General features: G+C 45.5%; 1 protein-coding gene and 1 non-coding gene across 2 annotated transcripts in view; both read right to left on the reverse strand.

The window, feature by feature from the left end:
* ACACA (acetyl-CoA carboxylase alpha) overlaps positions 1–21,918 on the reverse strand; it is a 236,136-nt gene that overhangs the window by 8,988 nt on the left and 205,230 nt on the right. The window contains exons 51-54 of the mRNA XM_081805979.1: positions 18,167–18,344; positions 16,166–16,278; positions 3,196–3,350; positions 2,342–2,512 (exon numbers count right to left, since the gene is read on the reverse strand). Of these exons, the coding sequence (XP_081662105.1) occupies positions 2,342–2,512; positions 3,196–3,350; positions 16,166–16,278; positions 18,167–18,344 (617 nt within the window). The remainder of the gene's footprint in view (positions 1–2,341; positions 2,513–3,195; positions 3,351–16,165; positions 16,279–18,166; positions 18,345–21,918) is intronic.
* Positions 10,003–10,194, reverse strand: LOC115940726 (U2 spliceosomal RNA). Its single transcript, XR_004075459.1, has one exon. It is a non-coding gene; the product is annotated as a U2 spliceosomal RNA (small nuclear RNA).

Here is a 21,918-nt window from a genome sequence, read left to right on the forward strand (position 1 = left end):
TCACTGTTTGAAGAACCAGTGGGGGGCGGAGGGGTGACATTTTTAAGGTTTCAAGCCATTCCCCAATACAGAGCCGATTCTATGCCAGCCCTTCAGAGGCAGCACAGACCACTTCTGACCTGTGCAACACTTCCTTCTCTCAAGGGCGCTAGAGATTTTATCAGCCACCCCACACTCAACTAGTCCTGCTGAGCCTGCAGAATATGGAAGGAGGTTTCAAAGCCACATCCTAGCATCCCTGCCCTTCCTTTCTCTCCTCAGCTGTCCTCCTGGACTAAAGAGCTCAAGAGAATGCGGTCTTTTGTAGACGGAGGGAGGGAAGGAACAGCCTAAATGCCTGGGTACAGTTGGCTCCCAGTGCCTCAGGCAGCCTCCTCCTGCCCTCTGGGGCTGGGGTTGTCTCCTGCACTTGACTTCCAGCTGGGTCTGTGTATAGACAGCCCACTGTTCCCTCCAGCTCTACGAGACAGCAAGGACCTGCTTCTCCAGACGCACCGTCCCCTGGCTACAGGATGCTAAGGATCAACTGAAGGGCCTATCCACTCGCTTCATGCTCGGAGGGAAGCTATTCCTTCTCCTCATCCTTGTGCTTACTGAGGCCATGCACGTCCATTACTGACTAATGTGGTAGGAAGGCGGTGCGGGCCGCTCCTGGCCACACACACACACTCCATTTACCTAGCCGGCCACTCTTAACTGGAGAACAACCTCTTATTTTACACTTGCGTGACTTTCAATGCCAACTTCCACTAGAAGCTGCCAGTAGCCACTGACAAAATTGTCTCACTCAATTATGATGCCACAGACTGACCTTAACCTGAACCAGATGTCGCATAAGGCTGCGCTCACCCGCTGCACATCTGAAATATTTATCTAAAGAAGCTTTTCAGTCGTAAAGAAATGGGTAGGCTTAACACAGAGGTGAATCTTAGAAGCACCCAGATTCACTGGCTTTAACAATGACGGCAAATCCTGGGAGTTCCTTCCTGAGAACAGTCGACAGAGACGTCAAGAAACACTTTGCAGGAAGAGGCTCAAGGGCTTGCCCTCCTTCAGCATGCTAACCCAGGAGGCACCAAATGTTCTGATCAACTATAAGGAAAAGACATTTTCAGCATATACTATCGATATTCTGATAAAACGGATATATGACATATATGATTTACTTTTAACCCATATAATAACTACCAATAAAGGTCAATTTCTTTTTCTTAATAAAAGTAAATAGAGAAATAAAAGTTCCAACTCTTTCTTCCCATCCTCTTATGGACTGTCTTGTGCAGCCCACAATGCCAGGGGCAAATGCTGGTGTCTCGTCAACCTGGGCTCAGACCCAGCCCAGCCCAGCCCTGGGGCCAGAGCACCAGGGACACCATCTCAGTGGGGGCACTGGTCCAAGCCCTGTGTCCTCTCCATGAGATCATCCCAAGAAGATGCCGGGTTCATGGTTCCCTGCAGGCAGGGTGGAAATTTCCTTCCAGCTCAGATTTGAAACCAGAAGCTCTTCAGTTGAAGCCCCAGCACCTCCTGCCCAGATAACCATCACCTCTGATGAGGCTTCTTGCTCCTGACCCTTGAAGTTCCACCCCCTATCCAGCCTCCTGAGCGGTCTTCTGCAACACAAATCAGAACACGTCACTCTGCTGCTTTAAATACCTCAGTGGCTCCCCACAGACCGCAGTCCAAACCCTCAGCACACCTTCCACGGCCCAGCACAATCCCAATCTCTTGGGATCTCTTGCCATCTTGAAATATCTGCAGTGCTTTGGATGCATGATACTCTTGCTATCAGGCCTTGAAACATGTCATTCCTTCTTCCTGGAACATTCCTCCTACCTTCCCCCTACTCCTCACCCCCATCCCAACCTTTTCTGCTGGTTCATTCCTACTTTGTTTTCAGGTCTGCTGAGACACCACTTCTGGAAGTCCTAACTCTCCTCCTCCTTCCTGCAGAGTGGCTCAGGTGCCCTTCTCTGTGCTCCATGATGTCCTGGGTGTGCTATGTTTGATATCAGCCACACTGTTGTACATGACCTCTTGGCCAATCCATCTCTCCCTCGAGATGGTGGGCTCGGTGTGGATAGGAAGAACATCTGCCTCTGTCACTTTCGGGGCCTAATGCAATGTCTGGTACATAGTAAGTCTTCAAAAAGGTTTGCTGAAGGACAGAATGAGCAGCAAAAAATGTCCTAGGACCTCTATCATGACATGTCTCTGTATGGGGAGGAGACAGGGCTGAGGCCTGTGGGCTTCCCTTCCACTTCTGCGTTGAGAGGCCTGGGGATCCTCAGGTGGGGATAAGGGGCAGAGCACGAAGGCTCCTCTGAGGGCATCCACCTACCTTCACGGTCCCTTCCACTTCTACAAACCAGCGCCGTAACATGGCCTGGATCTGGCCGTCAGTCAGCTCTGGGTTGGCGTTGTGGATTTTCTTTTTGACCAGGTCCTCCAGCAGGAGACGCCGCAGCCTCCAGTAGAAGAAAGTGCGGGCTGTCCTCCAGTCCAGGATGTCCTACGTACACACAGGAACACGCTCAGCCACCGCAGCCCCAAGCCCTGCGCAGTGCCCAGTCCAGAGGGAGCTCCACTGGCACAAAAACCCATCCTCTCTAGCAGGCCCCTCAGAGACTTAACAGCTGGCCGGTGCTCAAGCACCTGCCGCCATCTCCCCAGGTGGGAGCTACAGCCCCCGGCCCAGGGCACTGTGCCTGGCCATGGCCCCGTCAATGCGAGCCCCACCCGAGGCTGGGATGTTCTGGCGGGGCGGCTATGAATCTCCAGGTAATGAGACAGTGCGGAACTGGTTTGGAGCAGAATGGCTCAAACAACTTGCACGCAGGTCAGATGTGAACTGGCTGCTGCTGGAACCCCGACACTGAATCCACAGCCTGAGGACCACCCGTGCAGCTCTCCCCAGAGGAGGCATGTGAGACTCAGTTTCCCACCAGTAAAATGGAGCTTGCCTTCTGAGGGGTCCATGGCCATGTAAACCAGAAATCATTTTGGGCTGACAACGGATACACAAAAAAAGGAAAAGTCTCTCCAAAAAAATTGAAAATGCTTTGATCTGCACAAGCTGTCTCAATCCAACCCTAACAGCTTCCTGCTGGTGAGTCTATGTGCACGAGACATACGCTCGCTTGCCTGCTCGCAGGGCTCTGACAAGTCAGGGGAAGTGGCAACCACTGTACTTACGTTAATAACACCCTTCTCCTGCATCCGGCCTGGTGTGTCGTGCAAGTCAGCAAACTGCACGGCTACCTGATGGTAAATGGGAATTAGGAACTCCTCCCGCTCCTTCAACTTGTTCTCCAGCTCCTTCCGCTCAGCTGGGCTTAGCTCTGGGGTGCCTGCAATTAAGTAAACCTGCCCGTCACACTCTGCGACGACCAGGAATCTCTCTGCACAGAAGCAGCCATAGTCATGGGAAGCTCAAAAACATCCCCCCCACCCGACCCGCGCGCCTGTGGCCTGGCTCTCCATTGTCTTCACCACCTCTTTGCTGAGTAACAGAACTCTGTGAGATGCCAGACTGGTCCGTATCTTACCATGGGGAGCCCACATGTCCTCCTTTCCCTGTGGAGGTCACAACTGTAGAAGCAGCTATGGGAGTCCCCTTCCCCAAGTCCTTCTCTGAGCAGGTGCACACAACCGCCTGGGGGACTGTGTCTCTCACTGAGTCACAGCCAGGAGCCTCCTTCCCCAGGCAAGACACCAGGCCGGGGCCTGACTACTGTGAATGTGGGGCAGGGTGGGGAGCAGTCGCTACGCCTCCAGGCCCAGACCAGCAGCCCCTTCTCCCAAGTCCACACAAGTCACCCGCTCAAGGACTCCTAAAGTTGCAAGCTGCTGTTACTCCACAGCTTCTAATCTCAGGTCTGAAAACTCTTAACCTGAAACCAGTAGAATGTACTCTAATTAGAGCCAGACCTGGGTGTCTTCTGCCAGCTCAACAGGTTAGATTAGCCAGCTTCCTAGTCTACAGCTGGGCTGCTACTGCCAGAGCCAACCCCTGACCAGAGAGAGAAAGACATTCTAGTTCTTGGGCTAAAAGTGAAGGAAGAAGGGAAAAGAGAAAGGCAGCCTACAAATCCCATTTGGATCACTAAGCTTCTAAGCACCCAGTACCCTCATTCAACAGATTCCTGTAAGAAATCTGGAATTCCTTGTAACAGGGAGGAGCCCCCTCCCCAGACACCCCCCCTGCCGACTCCTGCCTTCAGTCAGTAGCGTCCCAGTAGAGGTGCTGCTATGTTATGCTTTCCTTCCTAATTACTCTCAGAAGGGACTTGTAATCAATACTGAAAATTTAGCTGCCTGCCTAGTAAAGAGGAGTAAGTCTAGCTGAAGGAGCAATAGGTGACAGCCCCTAGTGTTGGGGACAACCTGAAGTGCTTTGTCACCAAAGCTGACAAATAAATACATGACCACAGGTGATGGGTTGCAGAAGAGAAAGGTCTATTTCAGGCATGTCTGTCTGGAAACAGGCCTTGCTTTTTATGCCACTATGAATCATATGCCATAAACAGCCTTGGGCTGCTGAGTGAGCCGTAAGTATTATAGATAAACACATGTTAATAGAACAGGGATGTAGCCACAGGACCCAGTTTCATTTTTATGAGGTTTTTCAGATGCCCACCTCCACCTCCTTTTTTTTAAGCCCATCACTACTTGAAAACCACGAGGAAGAGAGCTGCCGGCTATCTCCTCTTGGGCTCTCACACAGAGGGCAATCGTTGACCTATCACACTGGGGCCCTAACACTTAGCAGCCTTCTTTCCATGCCAAGCAGAGCAGGGCTATGGGATGAGATGAAGGCCCATCCAATTCTGGGGCGGCTCTGCCTAAAGAATCGATGGGAAGAGAGCCAACTGATTTCTTCTGAGGTGAGATTATCTCAGTTGTAACACCCTAGACAGGGAAGCAAACATTTTTCCTTTTCTAGTAAGAGGAACCCAGACTCCTTGGAGAAACAGTGGATGATTCCAGGGCTGGGGCAGGAAAAACAGAAGATGAGCCTGGAACATATGGTCATAAAAAGCAAGACCACACTCAAGTGATTGGGATGTGTTAAAAGGACATAGGAGCCGGGTTGAACGTGTTCCCACTGGCCAAATCTGGGACAGTCTGAGTATCAAATTTATCAAAAATAGGATGATATTAATTACCAGAATATTTATGGGATGAAATAACCTGTGAGTCCATCCTAATATAAATAATTAAATAGGGGAAGAGGGAAGGGAAAGTTCTCCCTTCCAGCAGAATAATAATTAATATATGTAGAAGGAATGATGGAATTAGAAAACCACCATTTTACCACTGTCATAGCAATTGATTCTGCCAAGAATTATCAACGGATACTAAAACTAGTGGGTGAGAGTTTGATGAGGAACAGAATATTTACATTGTCTCAAAGTATCCCCTCACAAATTACTATTAGCCAACAAAACCTTAAACAAGTAATCACAATTACCATCAAGAATAGGAAAAACTGACATATGCCTCCTGATATGATGTCCTGATCATAAATAACACTTCTGCAATATTCCTGCCAAAAATGCGTTATCTGAATTTAACCATGGGGAAATATAAACCAAACACAGATTGAGAAACATGCTACAAAAAAGGGGCCTGTGGTGCCTGGCTGGCTTGGTCAGTGAGCATGTGACTCGTGGTCTCAGGGTCGTGAGTTCAAGCCCCATGTTGGGTGTGGAGATTACCACAACCAACTGGGTGGCTCAGTTGGTTAAGCATCTGCCTTCAGCTCAAGTCATGATCCCAGGGTTCTGGGATCGAGGACCACATCGGGCTCCCTGCTCAGCAGAGAGTCTGCTTCTCCCTCTCCCTGCCGCTCCCCCTGCTTGTGTTCTCTTTGTCTCTCACTGTCAAATAAATAAATAAGATCTTAAAAAAAGAAAATCTTACCCCCCCCAAAAAAAACGTGGTCTGTATTTAAAAAAAAAAAAAAGTCAAGATGATGACAGGCTAAATAACTGAAAACAGGCTGCAGTGTGTGGTCTAGGGTTAGATCTCAGATCTAAACCACAAAAAAAGAAAAAAGTCTATAAAGGACATTATTGGGACAACTGGTAAAATCTTGATATGAATCATGAATCAGAGAGTAGTATTGTATCAATGTTATAGTTCCTGATGTAGATAAGTGTCTTGGGTTACATAAGAGAAAGTCTATGTCCTTAGAAACACACACTAAACATCTATGGATAAAGGAGCATGATGTCTACAAATGACTGTCAGATGGTTCGCAGAAACAGTGTGTGTGTGGAGAGTGCATAAGTAAGCACATGTACATGAGCACGTGCAAACGATAAAAGAAATGGGATAAGATGTTACCAACAGGTAAATCTAAGAAAAAGGCATCAGAAGTCCTTTGTACTCTTCTAGTAACTTGTTTGGTGAAATTATATCAAATGGAAAATTAAAAAATAAGCCAAGCTAAAAAAAAATGTTTTTCCTGGCTCCCTGATGCCTAAAATCAGAAGTCAAAGTTAGTATTTGTGGGGTACGGGGCACTATTCTAAGTGCTTTGTATCTACTAACTCGCTTAATCCTTACAACCACCTTAAAGCTGGTATTCTTACTATCCTCATCTTACAGGTGAGCAGACTGAGGCACTGAGAATTTATGTCACTCACCAAGGTTACAAAACTAGCAAGGGGCAGAGCCAGGTCTCAGATACAGCAGCGTGGCCCCCAGAGATTTGGGACACTATGTTATCTTGTCTCTTCTTGCTTACTTGGGCCAGAAGACAAGGAAGTGCTTCAGTAGCAGAATCTTGTTCATTTCAGAAAAGGCTAAATGATGATGGCAGGCTCCTGGCTGATACAGCTGAAGTTCTGTCTTAGTCCCATTCCATAACTGAGACCAAGACAACATCTCCAATAATTCCTGCTCTGTAGATCAGACACGGTTTCCTAGGCATGCCTAAGATTTTTTTTTTTTAAACTTTGTCCTAATATTTTAAAAGATTTTATTTATTTATCTGAGAGAAGAGACAGCATGGGTAGGGGCAGAGGCGGAGGGACAAAAAGACTGCCTGCTGAGTGGGGCTCAATCCCAGCACCCTGAGATCATGACCTGAGCCTAAGGCAGATGCTTAACAACTGAGCCACCCAGGCGCCCCTGTCCTAATATTTTTGTAAACACTGATCATCATATTTACCACATTACATCTGTTTATGAGATTATCTCCTGAATCAGCCATGTTTGTTGTATCGTTTCTTTATATCCCACGTCCCTAAGACAGAGTGTGGCCCATAGCATTACTCACTAAATATTCCTCCTTCAACTTACTTTACATTCCACTCACCCACCTTCATGTTGATATGAACACAGTGTCATTTGTTTGCACTGTTTCAGAACACCCAAAGTGAAGTTTTAATACCAGCCCAGACCTGGTTCCTTGATTGCCAGGGTGAAACAGAAATGTTTCCTTCACTCTGTGAGTCAGGAGCCATCTCCCCATCATACAAGAAAGCAGTGGCTTTAGACTCGTTTATTACAGTGATCCAAGAACTTGTCCTCTTGATGCTGTTGGGGAGTGTTTAAAAGTTCATGTAGATGGCTTCTGTGACACAGGACCTGGAAGGCACTGGGCCTTTCTCTCTACATCACTTGCCCCCCTATCCTCCTTGTTTTCCACTCTTCAGTCTAAGGCTGCCCATGACTTAGAAATTATGCACACTTCCCACTAAGGGCAGAGTGCTTAGTATCCTCTGTGAGTCACCTGACTGTATGTTTTACTCCTTAATCAAACGGTAAGTCTGAGCTTGGGAGAGCACGTTGTTTGCTCTTGTGTTGTAGAAATAGGCTAGTCCAGAGCCACATTCAGGCGCAGTGATGTTCAGGCCGGAGACTGGTTGTACAGTGGGACTTTAGTCTTACAACACTTCTGTACTGGTTGGCAAGCAGTCACAGCCCTGAGCACCCTGAGCATCCACTCCCCCACCACTCATGCTCCAACCCCAGAGTCCCTGAAACCTGCTGGGCAGGCCTAAGATTTAAGGGTAGCTCCTCATGTTAGTGTGAGATCAAGAACTAATACAACAGCAGGTAAAATCACAGCCCTGCCAGGGACAAGGGATGGCAGGAGCAAGGATATGGATGAATAGGAAGTTCCAGACCTTTAGAACATCCTCCCTCTGGGTAAATAACCAAAACTGTGCTTGCATATGTGTATATCTGTACGTGTACATATATGTGTACACCTGTACCATATAGAACACGTACCATTTACTGAGCACTTACTATGTGCCAGGCACCACACTCAATGCTTTCAGGATCACATAGCTCGTAAGTCACCATGCACAATTCAGATCTAGGTCGGGTCAGCTGTTAACACCGCTGCCAAGCTGTAGACCTCAGTGTCACTGAGCGCTTTCCAAGTTGCTTCACGTACATTGTCTCTAATCCTTATAACAACCCAACCTTACAGACAGGGCATCTATTTTACAAATGAGAAAAACCACGGCTCTGAAATGTAAAGTACTTGCCCAATGGCATCCAACTCTTAAGTAGCAATCAGGATTTACACTTGGGTCTGGCTATCTCCAAAGCTTGTGTTCTTCCACATGAAATGGCACCAACAGCGGCCAAGCAGGAATCCTGGCAGTGGCCACAGAAGGGCAGATCAATTGGAGAGTTTAGTTCATTGTGTTAGGAAAGGAGTTAAGAGCACAGCTCAGCACTGGGTGCAGAGAGGGAGGACTTCTGGGCTCAGGAGTACAGCATCCTGGAAACAAGGTGTTGGCTTTACCAAGTTGGAGGGACAGAGAAGGCTGGTTCCTGGACTAACAAAGGTCTTGTCTACCCAGTCAAGCTATTCCAGAGCTTTAAAAGAGTAACAGAATAAACACCTGCAATGCTCTGGCCCTCCTGAGACTAGGAAGATCACAGAAATTCCCCCAAAGGTTGCCTTGTTTGATTCCTTCCTTAATGCCTCTGATCACAGTTCAAGACCTATCTCAGAAAAGCATCAAAGCAAGGAACAGACAGAAGTAGAGGATGTGTGTATTTTAAAATGCACGAGAGAAAGTCAAGGATTTGTGTGCTTTAAGTGGGGGGGAGAAAAGGTTTGCTAAATTTTATTTTCTAAAAATAAAAGGCTGCTCTTAAGCTAGTTAGACCCTTGTGTAGCACACCGAGGGCCCCTCTCTCCTTGTACAGCAAAGCAGCCAGCCCTGGTAATGATTTAAGGGAGATTAACAAATATGTCAATGTCTATTTTCTGCTTAATTTAAAAGCGGTGTCTATAAAGATTTTTGACTTCTGAACCCTGTTCCCCTGAAAGAAAGAAGGTAAGAATGAGGAGGGGGATAAAGAGTGATTATCCTATCATTGATCGTTTGTCAGGAGCATTTCTTATTCACTGGACTATTGTAAAAAGCTAAGCTCTCGATCAATCCTGTAAGCTCCCTGTACAATTAAATATCTTGGAATGGTTTTCTTTCTTTTCTAGCCAGATTGCAGGGCCTCAGGGTTTTTAGGAAAGCAAGTCGTTGTGTGCGTGTGTGAGGGTGTTTAAGAATATGCTACAGGGAGGAAAGTCATTCTTTTTCTAGAATCCTACTTTAGGAACAGGCTAAAATGGGAGAAGAAAGGTAGATTACTCCCATCTCTACCTTCCCCAAATAAAAAGTCCCCATGAACTCCTAAAAATCCAACCTTAGAGTTAAAAATATTTTAACATAAAGAGCTGAATCCAGAAGGGGCAGTACTAGTCTGATCAAATAAGGAGAGCTAACATTACTGTGGTGCTGCTATGTGCTAGAAATGTTGAAGTACCTTTCCTCTCCTTTAATCCTGGCAAACACCCTCAAAGATGGCTACCTTACAGATGAGGAAACCAACTCACAAAAAAGGGAAGTAACGTGCCCAAGGCTGCGAAGTTAGGAAACCATGGAGCTGGGATCTGGGCTTAGATACTCTGGCTTCAGAGCCCATGCTCTTTTTAAATTCAGTTTTTATTTTTAAAATTTCCCCCAGAGTGAGTGCATGGTTCCTGGAAGTACGGCAATAGCAGGTCGACGAGTGCAGTGGATGGGAGCAAGCTCCTATTCCGTCTCCTAATTCCAAAAATCCATTTAATATATTGTCCTCAGATAGAGGACATATCAGATATTAAACTGATAAGAACAGATACTATACTTGATCTTAGCCAAAAGGCCGAGAAGTGATATAGAGCCAATGCCCTTTAAATGAAACAAGTTAAATTGACCCACCAGTGTCCACAGGGCAGCAGCCTGTCAGGTGTTCCTGGGGCCAGGACATAATGAAAAGCCACATTTCTCCTCCATGGGGTCAAAGCTGGAGAGAAGCTTCCGAGGAGAGAGCTGATTTCTGTAGCAGGAGGTGTTTTTTACCCAGCCATGACACTGAAGGAGAGCAGGAGGAGGGGACCCTCACCCTATGGACGGGCAGATCACATCCTATGGTGGAGGATTTTGGGGGAGGGGTGAGACTTTCAAAGCTTAGAATAAAAATCAGACTGGTAGGCTGAAAATTCTCCACTCAGCCAAAGGCACTAGGTGACCTTGCAGAAATCTCTTTTCTGTGCTCAGTTTCTCGTTTATGGAACAACAATCCTAAGCTGGCAAAGAGGGAAACTGTTTTATAAAAGAATGTGATATTAAAGTGTTTATTTTTTAGTTACACTAAGAAGCCTATGTAAATTTAAACCCAATCTCAACTTTTATGGGCCCTTCTTCCTTCTCTTAAGAAAGCAATTTGCTTTGATTGGTTAAATACTTATGAAGCTAAAGAAAAGGACCAGACCACCCTTCTCACTCAGCTCCAGAATATCTCAGATACAAGAACACACACCCGTACCTCAACCTTGAGACTGAAAAATCAGCATAAAAAAGACTGGAATCTTATTAAGATTCAGAAGTACAAACATAAGTAGCTGTTTAAAAGATCTGTGTAATCACATTTTCGATGTTGAAAGAAATTTCTCTGTAAAGATAGTAAGATAGGGTGGAAAAAAAACACAACCCCTTGCAAAACGATTTCTGTATCCATCACAGGTGTGCCTTTCTTTACATAAAAGCATTCTGGAAAAACTGTGTAAATCAGATCCTGTTTTAAATGCCTTAAGGGAGCTATTTAGAAGGAACCCTGCAGTGAATCCTTTGGTAAAGCAAATAATCCTTTCGTAATGGGAATAATTTCTCCCAATGTATCTAGTTTTTTTAAAATCCCATTTTCATATATCTGCTTTTCTTCAAAGGGGGCCACAACTATCTAAATATACAACGGCATTTGCATATTGATTTTAATAGCAATCCTCTCAGGGATGTTTAACCCTAGGTTCCTTGCAATTGTGTTAGTGCTCCGCTGTTCATATTTTTAAAAATCAATACAGTACACCCAGAGATTTCCAAATAGGAATCAAAGAATCTGTTACTCCCCTTGCAGCCCTGTGCCCCCACACAAACAGTCCACACAAGAGTCAGGAAGCCGCACAGAATTCTCTGAATTCTTGAGGCAGTTAAGTCTCAAAGTCTTTACTATTTTCCTTTCTTTAGTTGCTCCCCCCGCCGCCCCTTCGCCCCCCAGTCTGGAGGGTCAAGGGATGGGGCTCTGGGTCAGCTGGGGCCAGGCGGGGCACAGGGTCTCTCAGACATATTCTGATGACAGCCCACAGGCAGGCAGAAGCTTAGGTTCACAACAAAATGCCAGCCAGGTCTCTCCATCTGACAGAACTGTGAATCACTGCTTCCTGGAATGAGGCAAGCCCAGGTGCTTTTATAAATAAAACCAGATGAATGGAACAGACCAAAACAGCCCCTTGTCCTTCCCAGAAAATGCTGTCACTATTGCACCATATTGCATCAAACCAAAGAACTGCTGAATCAGTGTGACGAGATGGGTGGTAAGCTATTGCTAATTCAGGGAAAAGGCACCTGCCTACCCCAAAGCCCAGTGCTTAGACGGCCATGGTGCCAAGTGAGGACACTGCATGTGTACAAGAGGTGACCAGGGCAAGAGCCCACTTCTCATGCATTAGAACCAGAACTTCTTTCCCTTCCAACTTTCTGGCCAAGGATGTTGCTTTCTGACTGAAACAAGCAACTCTAGCTCTTTCCAGCTTACAACATCTTGAAGATGGACACAAGTGATAGAAAAAGCACACACAGCTCAGATACTTTGATCACTTCTGCCAGAAAACCAGCTTAGCCCCTGAATCCCCTTAACCCAAGGAAGTGTCCTTTTCCTGTCATCTGGCTGCTAAAGAGAAGGCTTGGGAGGAAGGCATTCTCGCAGATGTCTACAGACACATTTATCCTCACCTGAAGCCACAATACTCCCTCTACACCCAGGATGCCTTGGGCAGAGAGGGTGCTGGGTGGAAGGGCCAGGCGCGGGCCAGCCGCAGTGTTCAGCTAGAGCTGGCCCTGCCTGTGTCATACCGTCCCTCTCAGGGCGTGCTCCATGTGGGCACAGCCGAGTTGCCGCGTGGCAGGCTGCCTGGCTGGCTGGGAACAGGGCCACGTTCAAAAGGTGTGTCTGGAGCAGGATAACATTTCACGAAGTGGCTCCTTTGCCTAAAGACTATTTGTGTTGAGGGAGAGGGACGGAAGGGAATTTATGATTGCTTCACACTTGGGACTGGGCAGCTCTCACTCTCTCTTAACTGATTTGTCATCTCCCTCTGAGCACAAGACAAGGGTAAGGATCCAGGAGAAAAAGCTCAGGTCTTGGCGTCAAGAGGCCGGGCTAGGAAGGCTAGGAAGGCCATCCTACCCCACAGCTACTCCCTGCTCCTGGCTCTCTGAGGAGGCAGAAAGATGTCAGGGAGACACGAAGAGGCCGTGGAGGGCTGGGGCTCTATTTCCAGAGAAGGAATTCAATTTCCTTAAGGCAGTCAGTCTGGTAGGATGTTATCTGTCCTGCACTGACTCTACCAAGCCTGTTCTGAGAATCTGGCAGTGCAGGACCATGGTATTTGGGCTTAGATCACATTCTTTCTCTCTTTACCTCTATCAGGAATCAATAGCTGTTTTCACACTCTATGATAATCACGGAACTACAAACTAGTAATTCACCTTCTACCCAAATGAACTATATAAAATGACAAAAGGTCAGTTTTTAAAAATAAGAAACCTGAAAAAGATGAAGTTAGCTGTTCAGAAATTAAATACTACTCATTATCCTTAGAGAATAAATCCTAATTATGTTTTTGAACACAGTCAGTCAATTGTGCATTGGTTTGTCTAAGTGATCTGACAGCGTGCTCCCTGGTGCAGGGGCCAATCTGGGAAGAGATTGAGAACATAAGGTAACATCCACTCCTACAGGCTTTCTCCTAAATCAGATTTATTTCAGTGAAATTGGCTTTAGATAACAAAGGGAAAGAATTCCTGTTTAATTGTGATCAGGCTCAGTATTCAGCTGAGGTCAAATCCGGGGAAATCCTGAGAAAAGTACAACAGAGGGAACCGCAATTCCGTTCTGGGCTCTGGCGTCCATTATTTTGTGTCTTGGATGACTTAAGTCTTTTTTTGCCTTAATCTCTCAATCTGGAAAATGAGGTCATTTTCACCCGCTTTGTGAAAAAGCATCTTGGCAGTCTTTGATTCTAGGCACTGATCGAGAAAGGAGCCAAAAGCCAAAGCAAACCCCAAAGGAGCTGAGTTCATAGCATGTCCTGTTACATCCCCACTGGCCTGTGGCCCCACAAATACACTTGGTATGTATGATCCCCCTGAAAAACCGCAATTGCCTGAGGGACAAGACCACTTCTTCTATTTCTTTCGTATTTCTTTTCCTATAACCATTTGTTCCAAAAGTAGACCTATGCCACAGAGATACCAAACGTGGCTGTCCGCTTCTTCTGATTAATGTGGAAAGGAAATGACGCCAATCCCCATGCTTGAAAAATGCTTCATAGATTCAAAGCGAATGCACATTCACCTGATATTCATGGTGGCTAAGTGGGGGCGTTATCCCCACTTTTAGATGAAGAAGGTAACGTCTACAAACTAGTAATTAAAACAATTTACCTGCACGCAACCTAACCGAAACTTGTACATGATTATTTCTATTCTAGATCCACTCTCGTGTTCCCGACCTGCCCTGGGCCAGAGCCTGCTTCCCATTTAGCAGACTAAGGATTCTTTCTCTAGTGCCATTTTGGTCAAGGTTAAATAAATATGGTTTTCTTCAATGCGGAGAGGAAATTGATAATGAGATGATTTGTAACAAATGATTAAACGGCCATCACTTGGGAATCTCCTCCCTCTCCCCTTCCTGTATTTCAAAAGTTAAAAGGTGCTGGGTGAAGGTGGGAACGATATTACTTTCCTTCAAGAGAAAGAAGCTTCAGCCCCACACCCCTCACCATCCAGTGGTTCTGCAAACAGATGTCAGAGAGGATCCCTCTTCCTACCACCCAGTTACTCTGAAGGGATGATAACAGCCATTGGGGGGTTAAAAAGAGGCAGTGAACCCCCAGTTAATGAGTAGGAATTCAGCAGGCAGTGTAAGATAAATGGAGCTCTCTCTGCTTCTGCTAGAGTCAGCATGAACTGCGGCCCTGCGGCTTGTTTGTGGCAAATGGAGTGCGCGAAATATCAAAGGGCAGTGATCCAGAAGAAGACCGACTTTGACAAATTTTAAATTGGCCAGAAAGAAAACCAGCAAAAAAGAAAAAAAAAAAAAAAAAAGAAGAAAAAAAGAAAAAAAAAAAGGAGAGAAAATTACACAATGCACTGTGTCCTGCAATTGTGGTACTGCTGCCTTTGTACAGAATTAGTGGTAAAAACAGCAGCGACGACTGCCTGATGCTGGGAGCAATTATGAGCCATCTAAGTGAGATGCTTATCAGTGGCTGAAGCTTTTAGAGCTCTCTCTCTATACAGTTGTGAGTAACTTGCTCTTGAGCTGCAGTTACTTTAATTAAAGTGTATAGTGTTGGTCAGAAGTAATTATCCTGTTTGGAGAAGAAAGAGAAAAATACCACCTCAACAATTCTGGGTGGCAATAGATTTTAGAAACAGCTTTGCCAATTCTTGTTGTATGTGTGCACTTCCCATAAAAGGATCAGGCCGAGATGGGCTAGAGTTATTGACAGTTGTTACCTGATGGCAAACAATGGGACGCACACAGGGTTTATTAGAACCCCAGTCACTGGGTTTAGCTCAGGGCTCCAAACTGCCAGGATGCGCAGTCTCTCGAGCGCACACAAGCACTCGCAAGGTTGTGTCTCTAGATGATGAGCATATAAAGAGTCCACAAATGCTGTTTTATTAATTTACTATTTGAAACATAAATGAACTAGCATCTCTCTTTTTTATGCCTTCCATTCATGAAGTTTCACTACCTTTTAAAGACAATCACTGTGTTCCTTTAGGAAAACAAAACCAAAACAAACCAACAAATAAAAGAACCTCAAGCAATTATCTTCGCCAACATAGCAAGGGGGCTCGATGGGAGATCTGGGCAGAAAGATGTGTTTTAAACGGATCTGAAACTCATTCGGTCTCTGGACTCAACACAGGGCTCCCAGGGTTCAGTCCTATGTGCAAACTGCAGCACCTTCCAAAAGCTCCAAAAACAAATGAGCAACAGAGTAGTGGCTGGAAGCATCACGCTCAAATGTTCCCGGGCCTGGACGACTGCTGCCACGGCCTCTGTGTGGAAGCACACAGTGCACAGTCTTTACTTCTGTTTCTCTAGCTCAGGATGGCCCCAGAACACCACCCTGGGTAGGTCTCCAACCTCTCTGTCCCGTGACACTGACTCTCAGTGTCTCAGAAATGAGGCGGGCTTGTCCAAAGACACAGACAGAAACAGGACATTGAAGCCTCGCATGTTCTCTGCCTGATCAGCCTGCCCCTCAACAGCAACTTCTAGCTAATCATTCTTTACAAGGACACCCACAAGTCCAGAAAGATGGGCTTTGTGAATTATAAGAAAATACCAGAAGAAAACTTGGGTGACTTTTGCTTTTTTTAAGGTCCCACTTGCCCTCCTATTACATACACTATTTCATTCTACCAGGGCTCTTACCATACAGAGAATAGTAAATAAAGATTATCATGAATTTGATCAAATGCTTCAGTGCTTCCTCCCCTGGCCTATGAATGCACTCATTACAAATCAGCTGAATGGCTCATTGATTTGCCAGGAGGACAAGCAGACATACCCAATCGCTCAGCCAAGCGAATGTAGACGGGGTCCACCCGACGCATGGTTTTCACCAGATCCTTTCTGCGGAATTTGATTTCTACTGTCCCCTCTGGCTCCAGAACTGATCCCCTGGATCAGAGAGAAACAAAACAGAAATAGAGGCACTTTAAAGGAAGGAGACAACAGAATGAGGCCGGTTACAATTTGCAGACCAGGAAATAGCTTCATTATGGTTTTGGCCACCCATGGCTCACAGAAGTAACCCCAGGGAGGGGAGCAGGCATCAGAAAGTGTCTAAGTGGGGTGTGAAGGCCAGGCAAAAAGCAATTAAAATAATTCTCATTACCACCACGCCAGTCTACTTCCATCTCAAAAGAGGAATACAGATTCCACCATCTACAATGGTGCAATGAGGGGTCGACGCCAAGCGGTCCCGCACACAGCCGTCAGTCGCTGGTGGGACTCCCACACGCTAGGCCAGGCCAAGCAGGGGAGAAAACACTCTGCCTACCGCTATGGGGAGGTCTCAGGGTTATTTCTAGTTTCTAGTGCATACTAATGATGTTCTAGTACCAGGAACTTTACCCTGGACAACTTAAAAAACAACAGCCATGTTTTACATTAAAAAAAAATTATAGCTAATACTTCCTATATACATGGCACTGTTCTAAGTGCTTACATATAAAGCTTCATAGCAATCCTATACCCAGTCTGCATCCCCTATGAGGGAAGGAACTATTATCCCCCATCTTGCCGATGAGGAAGCTAAGGTCCAGGGCATTAAGAGACTTGTCCAAGCCTAACAAGTGACAGGGCTGCATCTGAAACCAGGTGGTCTTGTTCCACAGTCTGCAGAGGAATTGTCTGTGATCTGCTATCAGATCAGGGACTAGATTTGGATTTAAAAATAGTAAGTCCCTCAGTACAGACTGCTAGCCTACTGATTTTGCAATAAAACTACGGGGCTCACCCAAGCAGCTGTTGAAGAAGGAAGCTAAAATCTTGGGGAAAGAGAGAAACAGGTGGGGAGCCTGGGTGGCTCAGTCATTAAGCGTCTGCCTTCGGCTCAGGTCATGATCTCAGGGTCCTGGGATGGATCCCCGCATTGGACTCCCTGCTCAGCAGAAGCCTACTTCTCCCTCTCCCACTCCCCCTGCTTGTGTTCCCTCTCTCGCTGTGTCTCTATCAAATAAATAAATAAACTCTTAAAAAGAGAGAGAGAGAGAGAGAGAGAAACAGGTACTCTAGTAGAATGATCGGAGGCAGGAATTGGCATGGGCAATGTCAAGGAAACACAATGTGAAATTTACCTATTTTGGAAAGGGTTGAAAACAGATTATGAAAGGAAGCTGCATGTGGTCTGTTTTACTTAAGTTATTTTCAAGGACCACCTCCTGACAAAAGCCTGGGACATTCTCTTATGGTTCTCTGGGTGCCGTGAGCACGGTGTTCTCCAAGCCTCCCAGAATGCCAGAGTGAGCAGCTCCGGCTTGGAATCAGAGAATGCGGGGGCTGCTCAGTGACCTCAGTGACCAGCAGCTCGTCCCACAAACAAGCAGCAGCAGCTCAAGGAGAGTAAGACTGCTCCAGGTTCCTCGCCAGCCAGTGGCAGAGCTGGGTGAAGACCCTAGAACTCCACAGACTAAGAATTTAGTCCTTCCACTCCAACTCGCCTTGAGCTCCCTCTGTCACACGTCTAAGAAAGGGAGAGCGAACAGGCCTATCTGCACAACAATCGAGAGAATCCCTCCAAGTTTCTCCCAGTGCCTGGAATAGAGGACGGACTTCTTGGTACAAGAATGTGGGCTGGGGGGTCACACTAGGAAAGCCTGACTCCCACCTGCTTTCCTTCTCATCCTAGCAGACACTATCTAGAAAATCTCTTTTTCTGACCTGGGAGTCCTCTGGGAATAGACAGATTCAAATAAAGATCTCTTGGTTCTAATGTTCTCCAGGAGGAAACCAACAGCTAGAGCACCCCTAGAGACAGTGAATGGAAATAAAGAAAGAATGCTACCTGCTCTCTCGGTCAGCGTACATCTCCATGTGCCGGGGGTTGATGGTGGGATCGATCACAACCCAGGAGCCCCCCCGGAGCTCAGCCTGAGGAGGAATGTATACCAGCACTGGCTGGGAGCACTCCCGTAAGCTATCCACGATGTAAGCACCGAACTTCAGCACTTGGTCGTACATATCTGTGAAGGAGACAAATCAGAAATCACGAAACAGTGCTTCCAAATATTGTTCACATCATGGCACACACAGAAAATAACACACTGTGCCTCCACGAGGAGGCTGCTCCTACCAGAGGCGACAGGTCTGGGGGTTCAGCCACCCCGGGTCCTGTCCGGCCACCCTGAAGACTGAGAGGATGGGTATTTCCACCTGTATTCTGTTCAAGACTCCAGGGGATCTTCAAAAGCACAAGAGAAGTGTACGGTCTTTCACAAGACACAATGTGCAAGCCCTGTGGATTGCCTATCCACTTTATAGCCTTTCTGAATTGCTGGATTCAGGTCTCATCACATTAATTCACATTTGCTCTACAAATGTTGAGTATTTTTCATGTCAATATGTGATCTCTCTCACTACATTAAGTTTTCTGAAGGAAGGAACGATTCAAGCTCTTTTCAAGTCTTCTCGTGCTACTTAGAATATGATAAGCTCTTAAAATGTGCAGCTAGTGGAAATGGAGCCTTCAAAAATTTTATCTTCAAAAACTGCATCTTTCCTCTTTGTATCCCCAGTGTCTTGTCCAGTGCCTCGAACACAGTTAGTGCACGATAAGCGTCTGCTGAAGGAATGGATGAGCACATACACACTTTGGAAAGAACATAACCAGAAAGAACAACAAATTCTTTAACAGTTGCATTTTTATCAGGGCATCAATGAGAGAAAAAACTTAAAATGCATATGTAGTTATTGGAAATATCACACAGCCACATAAAAAGAAGAGCTACCTCTTCATTCTGCTAAAGAGCACACTTTGTAATCCCCCCAAGGCCAGGAGCAGCCTGAAGAAAAGGTACCCTGGTGCATAAATAAAGCAAGTCCTTGGAAAGTAGGATCAGTTATTATTTGTTTCCCAACAATTTATGGACTTCTTCCCATCTCCTAGCTCCCTGAATTCTACACATGGCCAAAGTTTTAGGTTTATGATTCCAGATATTTAATGAGCACTTCAGTGGAACCACAATGGATCCTTTCTAAACACCAAATAACAGGTTCAACAGAGTTCAAACTTTCCTATCAAAGCAAGGATCTCAATTTGGAATAAATCAATTCTGGAAATCCAAAGCAAAGAAGCATTTTTCAGAAAGTTAAGAGCAAACCCAAATAGAAATTGCTTTCATTGTAGTTACTGGCAAATTAAACTGCCACCTTCTCCAAAGTAAAAATGGCTCTCTCTATACAAACCATCAGTGAGCACAGTTCACTGCAAAGTATATGTCTCTCTCCATTGCCGGGCCTGGCCACTCTGTGACAATTTCAGAAACTTCAAAAATTCAGAAGTTGCTCCAAGGAAAAACTCCCTACTCTATGAGAAATGTGTATGGTCACATACTCTGTATATATGATCAGAGCAAAGACATTTATTCCTTTGGGAGGAAAGCAAAGACCAAAAAAATTTACTGCTAATTACACAACTGTTGTATGAAGAGTGGGGAATAAAGGACTTTAAGCGCTTTATGCTAATTCTGTGGTTATGAAAATAATTGCTCAGCTCAAATTATTTTAACTAAATTAATTCTTTAGTGGATATTTCAACCAGTGCTACATAATAAAATAATTGTGTAATTAGCAGTACATTTTTCAGTGCTGCCAAGAGTACAGTCTCAGTCTCTGAACAAGTAACGGAGAGGAGTGGCCCTCGGTGGTCTCGTGCGGAGAGAAGAAATGGAAGGTGGATAGAAGGAGAAAGCGAAACAGCAGAAAATAGCACACACAGTCATCCTATGTGAAAGAGGAAAAAGTAAGGTAGAGGTAAATGAAGAGAGTTTGTCACTTCTGTTTGTTAAAGATCTACCTATATTAAAATCTGCCCGTACTACCTATGATGAACAGATCCAGCCCCCAGAAAGAAAGGAAGGACTGTATTTAAAATGTATGCCCACTTATTTAAGTTGTAAAAACTCAAGTTCATAGGATATGCAGTTTGTTTGGGAGGAAGCGGAGTGTGTGTGCAGTTTTTGAAATGAACTTTGGTCTCTCCTTTTCATCACCATGGCTAGTTTGTTGTGTACCACGGAGCATGATTTCATATACACACACATATGAATCATTTAATCATCAGAAAACCATGTTCTTACATCCATGTTATAGGTGAGTAAATTGAGGTAGTTAAATAAGTGAATAAATGGCAGAGGTAAAATTCGAACGCAGATCCTTAGGGCTCTGAAGTCCGCTTTCTGTGACCTCGTTCTTACTGGGAGGGAAGAGAATGAGGCCGAGGTAACCTGCTTTCCAGCATCTGACACAATGGCTGAGTAAAGCAAAAACCAGAAAAGAGACTGGAATAAATGAAGATTTGTAGATTTTGCCTGGATTTTTTGTTATGTTCAGAAAAGTCAGAAATTGTACGGATGACACTACCAGCTATGTGAAGGGCTTGGATCTGACTGCCGAGCAATTATCTTCAGGCCCCATGACGGTGAGTAACGAAGGGGTATCAGGCTTCATTAAAGCTGACAAGCTTGGGACTGAAAACAATGCCTCCCTCTAACCTGCAACACCAACAGACCCACAATCCAACCATCAAAACACCCAAAAAGCAACAAAGGCTATTAAAATGTGAACGGACACACACAAAACAAACCGTACAAACAACATGCTCATGATGAATCACAGCAGCCCCAAACCACACATTGTGAAAGGCAGGTTGAAGCACCTGGCAACAGTCTGACATACATTTGTCTGAAATCCCTTCGTTTCTGAGACAGAGCAAAAGCACAGCCAAGAGTAGCAGGGGAGAGTGTACTCCCAAGGGTTTAGGCTAGACATCAGTCTAGGGAATTTTAAAGCTATGCATATGCTGACTGTCAATTCTCAGGCCATGAGAAAAGCAACTGAGAATGGAAAATACTGATAGGTTCTTCAGTGGAAAGGCGGGGGCTTGGCACTTCCTAAGCACCGTGAGCAAAGCACATCTGCATATGATCACACAGCCTTTCCAGTGTGTTCTCAGCATCCAGGCACCAACCCTGCCTAGGGCCTTCATTGTTACACAACATGGATAAACTGTGACAGCCACGGTGCAGGGTGGTAGGGTGTTTCCACAGTGCCCCATTCTCTTGAAACTGGAACAGATCTTACTGGCTTGGGGCGAGATTATCTGTTAGAAGCTGAAGGTAAACATTGGACATACACAAGCTGCATATACATAATGTGTCTCATCAGTTCATTAGGGCCGGCTGACACAGTATTTCGACAACCAAGTAATCAGAGACTTTAAAATAGATTTCATTCCAGTTAAAGTTTCCAGTAAATGTTTTTTTATTGTTATTTATAACCTGTCCCAGGAAAAAATAATAAGTATAACATGAAAAGCCAACTGAGAGTGACCTGGTAGCACCAGCAGTGAGGCAGCTTAATATCACTGGGATTTGCATCCTATCAAGCTATTCATGCTGAGGCTGGGACCCTGGTGCTAATTTCTAGTAAATTTCACGCTTGATGTCTCCCTGTTGTGGGTCATTGCCGGTTCGTCTAAATAAACTGCTTCCAAATGGCTCTTCCATCTAAATATTCAGCCAGTTTTTATAATTTAAT

This window comes from Leptonychotes weddellii, chromosome 15, assembly GCF_054177405.1.
Source record: "Leptonychotes weddellii isolate Sample4059 chromosome 15, ASM5417740v2, whole genome shotgun sequence".
NCBI lineage: Eukaryota > Metazoa > Chordata > Mammalia > Carnivora > Phocidae > Leptonychotes > Leptonychotes weddellii.